The sequence below is a fragment of the Nanorana parkeri genome, unplaced genomic scaffold (genome assembly GCF_000935625.1).
Source record: "Nanorana parkeri isolate BGI_ZX_2015 unplaced genomic scaffold, ASM93562v1 scaffold2130, whole genome shotgun sequence".
Lineage (NCBI taxonomy): Eukaryota > Metazoa > Chordata > Amphibia > Anura > Dicroglossidae > Nanorana > Nanorana parkeri.
The window spans coordinates 15,831-21,807 of record NW_017308398.1 but is presented as its reverse complement, the minus strand read 5'-3'; the positions used below and the strand labels follow the sequence as shown (position 1 = coordinate 21,807).

The following is a 5,977-nucleotide window of genomic DNA, read 5'->3' as shown; positions in this document are numbered from 1 at the left end:
GCCGGCCTGGTCTGTCTCTGCTAGCACCCGGTCAGGCCTTGAACAGCCTTTTTGGCGTTAAAGATGCAATCGTTCACGGAAACGCCGCGATACGAAGCCCCGATGAGACCGAGAGGAAGGTCGTGCTGGTCAACGTAGGAGAAAAGGTTTTCTGAAGGAAAGGGAGGGGACAGTCAATTACAGAGAAACTCAACGCGTAGATCTAAATCCAAGAAGCAAAAAGATTTAACATGTGAATGGAATCCCAAAAGTCTTTTTGAATCTTTTTGAATCCCTGGTGATCCTGGAATGGAAGTTCTTGTTTGGTCACTTCCTGTTAGACGGTGACAACGCTTTATCCATGTCCCCTAATTGAGCTCTGGTGTTGTCACCCTAATGAGCCTGGGCTTGGCACGAACCCAGTTTGCCAAAGCCTGCTCAGAACTGCGACCGCCACTCCCCCTTTCCCCGCCTAATCAGTGGCGGCAGCATTCCCCACCCCTTAGTGATGTATAGCTGCCGGTGGGAATTTCTCCTCTCTGCATCTGATGGGACTGGGAGGAGGTGTCAACGGTGGCCGTCCCACTTGTAAGCTCGGGTGTACCGTGTACGCGCCAAGCCCGGGCTCTCCACTAGTAGTGACTACAACCAGGTAAGCAACTTCGGCACTCCAGCTGTGGTTACAACTACAAATTCCATCATGCCTTTAGTTCTGGGAGTCATGCCTGTGGCTGTCAGGGTCTTACAATGCCTCATGGGAATTGTAGTTCCACAACGGTAGGAGCGCCGAGGTTGCCTACCCTTCAGCTAGGCTGACAACCATTGCGCAATCGTGATCCTCTGTCACTATCAGCAAGTCATTTCGAGGCATGATGTGCAGCCAAAGCTAAAGTGGGTGCATGTAGACCAGGGGTGGGCAAACTCCAGCCCTTCAGCCGGTGTGGAACTACAAATCCCATGAGGCATTGCAAGATTGTCACAGGCATGGCTCCCAGTGGCAGATGCATGATGGGACTTGAAGTTTCACCACATCTGCAGGTGCGGAGTGTGCCCACCCCTGAGGTAGACAATGGCTTAGGCCTCGTGGACGTATACCGCCCGGATCAGTAAATTCCGGCGGCGGGTACGGTCCGGTTTTATCGATTGGCTGCTCAGCCTGTACAGATCAATGACAAGGGGAGGGGCTCTGCCGCTGTCCATGTGTAGTCACACACGGAGCAAATACCTGACGTATAAGCAGCCCTGGACGCAAACAGCCTGCATACAGGGCCGCCCGTCAGTCCCTGCGCTCCTCGACAGTCATTGATTTGAAGAGAAACATGCTGACCTGGGCGTTGTATGGCCGTGTGAATGAGCCCTAAGGGGCCGGAGGAGAGCAGCAGCATGGGGGTGAAAGAAAGGACAACTGGCAATTGTTTATGACACGCGGGACTTCAGCAGGTTCAGTGTCATCCAGTCTGGGGTTAGCTCCACTTTAATGATCACCATCACTAGAAGTAACCCAGTGAGGTGAATCGAATTCTAATCTGCCCCACCCCTGCCCATCCTGAATACTTGGAGTGACTGGGCAGCACCCCGCCTTTGGTGATACGCATTATGACGTGGGTGCCAGCGGCTGAGATATTCAGCGGGGCGGGGAGAGCTGAGTATTTCTAAAGCCAAACTTTTTTTGTTGTTTTTGTTTTAGAAGGGAATATTTTTCATATGTGTCCCATTTTGGAGATTCTCCTAACTTCCTGTCCACAACAGGAAGTGAGAATTTCAAATAGTTTGGGATTTAGATCCATAGAGAGGCGGCTGAATTGCCGATGTGGGGGTGTAGCCGACCCGAGAGCAATCTACTTTCACCTTACGCCCTCTAGTGTCACCAACTGGTAATTACCCCTTTCGCAGGGGTGGGCAACTCCGGCCCTCTGGGCTGTTGTAGAATTACAAGTCCCATGAGGCATTGCAAGGCTGACCGTTACAGGCATGATGGGGTCTAGAGTGTACCTACCCGCCCTTGCCCACCCCAACAAGGCCCACAAACCCAGCAATATTCTTACCGATGTGCTTCCAGTGTCCCAGCGTATACTGAGGAATACAGCTCTGTGAAAGGAACCAGAGAGGGGACATGGTGTAAATGAGAGGCGCAGAAGAAGAATAACAGCGCTAACCCAATAGTAAAAGATCGCCTGCGCCCTTAAAGTTGGACCTCTGCCAAAATGTGGTTGTTGTATAAAAAGCACTAGTCCATCACAGCACCCAGCCTCAGTACTCTTCTCAAGAGCCCTCAAACCTGATGCAAGCAGTGGGAGGAGTTATGCAACTGTCAAACTGCCTGGATTGGCAGGTGTAAGTCTGGAACAGTGGGCGTTCCTAGACAGGCTGTATTTGCATACAGACCACCCTAGGTAACGCCCACATGTGATGCTGCCCTTATCCTATTTCTCTATAATTGATAGAGAAACCCCCCCCTCCCCCTCCGCCCCTCGGCTACCTTGTTGATGCTGACGATGGCTCGGCTGGGCTTCCCCTTCACCCCGAGCTGAGTTCCGGCCGCCGCGGTCGCCAGATTCAAAATAGTTTCCGGTTGAACGGACTCCGGGTCTCCAAAGCTGCTCTCGAACCAGGCACCGCCCAGCATCACCTGAAAAACATGGCCGTCACCTCCTCATCCTATCAGGGCAACACAAATGTCAGGGGAACTGTGGAGAATTGCATGAGGCTGAACTACAAATCCCAGCATGCCCTGCTAGCGCGTGTTTACCGTTAGCCTGGTTGACGCCGATCCTCTTCGGTTATGTTCTGGATAGGTGAGCGAGTCGTACACCATTCCCAGCAGGGCCGCGTCCTCGAATGACGGGATCAGATGACCGAAACCCTGCGGAGGAGGAAAGGGGGTGGAGCCTGAGAGCAGCGCCAAGCGGTTTTATAGCACATTACCATAAATGTAACAAATCCAATCCTCTCCTAGCTGTACCGTTCCAGGCGACCTCCATGTGCCCGCCAGGCCCAATATAGGATCCGCTTACTCCCTGCAGTCACAACCAAACACTCAGGTCCCATGCTGCTATGTTTTTTTTTCTTCAATTTCAACTAGCTTTATTAAACCACTTACATCATTACACCCATCAAACCGGGCTCCTCCTTTGATGCACATCATCCAGTCCGGAGATCTACACAGCCATGCCACACGGTACAGTCATCTATAGCAGGGCAGCAGACCTGATTTCTATCCACTGCAGTTCAGTGATACTCACAGGTCTTGTCCCTCCCTCCAGTCTGTGATTGGACAGTGAAAGAGAAGCAGCAGACTGATGAGCTCATCTCTCTCCTCCGCTGTCACATGCGACTCCGCCCCCCCTGATGCATTTAATCCTAAAGAAGGAACACCCCATATCAGGGGTGAAATGAGTCAGGAGGCGGAGTCATGTGCGATGAAGGGAGAGGATGTCTGTTTGGTGCCAATAAAGCTTATTATGGTTCAGCAAAAAAAAAAAAAAAAGTGCCATGTTTGTATGGCTGTAGGGAAAAGGCGGATCCTGAAGAGCCACGCCCCCCCGAGGTGCCTTTCACATATCTGTAGCAGATTCTGCCACATGCTACCTGCGCCAAAGCCCCGAACGATCAGATTACAAGGAGGAGAGACGCTCACCGATACGGGCAAAACCTCTCCGTCGTACTCCAAGTTCACCACTGCGACATTGGCCGCCCCCAGCTGACGCAAGGTGTCCGCCATAGGCTTGGCGACCGGGTCCAGCAGCCTGCCTAGAACTGGAAACAATAGAAATGGGTTAGGTCACATGACCATCATCATCAGAGTACACAGGGCGGTACCTGGAGCAGCCTATGCATAAACCATACGCAGCCATTTTTAAGAGGACCTGTCATAGGCGCTTCAAAGACACCTATCAATAGCTAATAAATCAGTCTTGTACATTGGTACCGGCTCCTCTCCTGGACGGAAATGGCTTCCTCTGATGTCACCGCACACTGTGAGCACCTCACAATGTGCATTAGAAGCTGCAGCAAGTCATATAGACTTAATTCCCAGGCTGGAGGACATCCAGCATCATCCAACACTTCCCTCCCCACCCTGGCCCACCCCTAAGTCGAACATCTATGAGGTTGTTAGCTAGGAATAGAGATCCCTCAATAGATTTGGTGGCACGGGGCTGCACGAGACTCTCTTTGGTACCCGACGCCTGTCTGTATTACCTGATGCTGGGACCGCGCTGAAGATGTGATCGGCTGTGACGCCGCCATTCGGAAGTTTGATCTGTGGAAACAAACGCGGTTCTGATTAGTCTGAATAGATATGGAACAGAATTCCCTTCAGAAAGTCGTTCATTTAAAACAATACTAAACGAAAGGGTCATGGCAGGGACAAAATGCGTTTTAAAGGGGTATTCCACCAAATATTGATATTTTAGGGATGAGCTCAGGTTTAAGACCTAAGCCGTTGTTCTGTCGAGGTGGCCAACTCATAGAAAACATCCCCCACATCGCACATCCGCTGTAGATTGCGATGAGATGGCGCTAGTGCGCCAGCCGTCGGCTCTTGCCATCGTCGTTGACTTCTCCACTTGCCGTAGGTGCGCCTTCCAAAGTCTCTAACTTGCTTGTGGCAATCGCAGATTGTACAGCTTGATACTTCTCTTGGGCGGCTGCGCAGGCGCACTGTCGGGAGTTGGATGTCTCGACGAGTTGGAGAATTAGATAGAACACCGTTCCAAACAAGGAAGTGCCATCCAATCACCCGTAGGCTGGGCATTCCCAACCCGCATCTGCATGTAAACAAAGGGGCGGGATGCTTGTGCTGACGTCACGGACCATATATGGCCACAAAGCCATATGTCACTTAACAAATATAGGCATGTAGCCATATAAGGTCAATGACATCACTGCATCCCGCCCCTTTACATGCGTCAAGCTGTAGGCAGGGAATTCTTACAGCATTTTTAACATTGGAAAGACTTCCCTCACTTCCTGTCCCTGTGCACGCAATGGTTGTCACCGAGACAGGGAGGCACAGAGAGCAATAGGATCATTGTCAGAAGTTCCAACTCCTCCCCAGAGATGTGGGTTTGTCCTGTTCCTGTTGAATGCAATTTCCCATCACTTCCTGTCAGCACAGGAAGTGATGGGAAATCTCTCCAATAGGCAGTAAACACCCGACAACCCTGGAGTTGCACTTCTTTGGATGTTGGGTTCATTGCTCCGCCCACCTTCCAGCTGTTATTAGGATTCCTCTCTATGGCCTCCACAGGGGTGTCCTTGTGGATCTCCACCCCCCTCTTCTTGATGTAATCCTCCAACCCATCAGACAGCGTCTGCATCCCCCTGCGCAGCGACCACTGGCTCCAGCGCTCCGTCTTGGCTCGCTGGATGAGAGGAGAGTCCAACTCCGGGGTCTTCTCTGCTGCAGGAATACAAAGTGTAGGAATAAGACACGCCCCCTCCGATATTTAAAAAACCCCATTCAGTGGGAGGGGCTTCCCATCAATATTTACATATAAAGGATATTTCTCCAGTGGAATGTCTGTACTAGAAGCAGCCAATCACCTACCTCCGCCTGTCGCCATACCCAGGATGACCGATCTCTTTCGGGCTTCTGCGTCATGCAGGAAAGGGAAGCAGGCGCGCAGGCTGAGCTTCCGACAGTCGCCAGCGAATACGCCCCGACACAAACTGTCCACGACGATGTCTGCCAGCTGCAGGAGAGAGAAGATGACTGGACCTGAAGTCTGCGCACTTGTAGAAAGAGAACAATGAATGCAGGGGTAGAATATTAAAATAAATCATTTTGAAATGTAGGCGGAGCTAGAGAGTGAACCAATCCTAATATCAGCTTTCTGTCAAGCAGAACATCAGAGAGAGGGAGGGGCAAGAAGGAGCCAATCAGGATCTGCATGACTGTGATAACAGGGAACATGCTGACAGAAGCAGAGAGATAAGTGATGACCTTATTCGTCTGCTGGTCCTTCACGTCCAATCAGAAGGCTGGGGGGAGTGG

General features: G+C 51.4%; 1 protein-coding gene across 1 annotated transcript in view; it reads right to left on the bottom strand.

The window, feature by feature from the left end:
* PPOX (protoporphyrinogen oxidase) overlaps nt 1-5,977 on the bottom strand; it is a 10,249-nt gene continuing 4,272 nt past the window's right edge. The window contains exons 7-14 of the mRNA XM_018572770.1: nt 5,531-5,675; nt 5,190-5,383; nt 4,180-4,240; nt 3,617-3,735; nt 2,729-2,842; nt 2,459-2,608; nt 2,025-2,067; nt 1-151 (exon numbers count right to left, since the gene is read on the bottom strand). Of these exons, the coding sequence (XP_018428272.1) occupies nt 21-151; nt 2,025-2,067; nt 2,459-2,608; nt 2,729-2,842; nt 3,617-3,735; nt 4,180-4,240; nt 5,190-5,383; nt 5,531-5,675 (957 nt within the window). The 3' untranslated portion in view covers nt 1-20. The remainder of the gene's footprint in view (nt 152-2,024; nt 2,068-2,458; nt 2,609-2,728; nt 2,843-3,616; nt 3,736-4,179; nt 4,241-5,189; nt 5,384-5,530; nt 5,676-5,977) is intronic.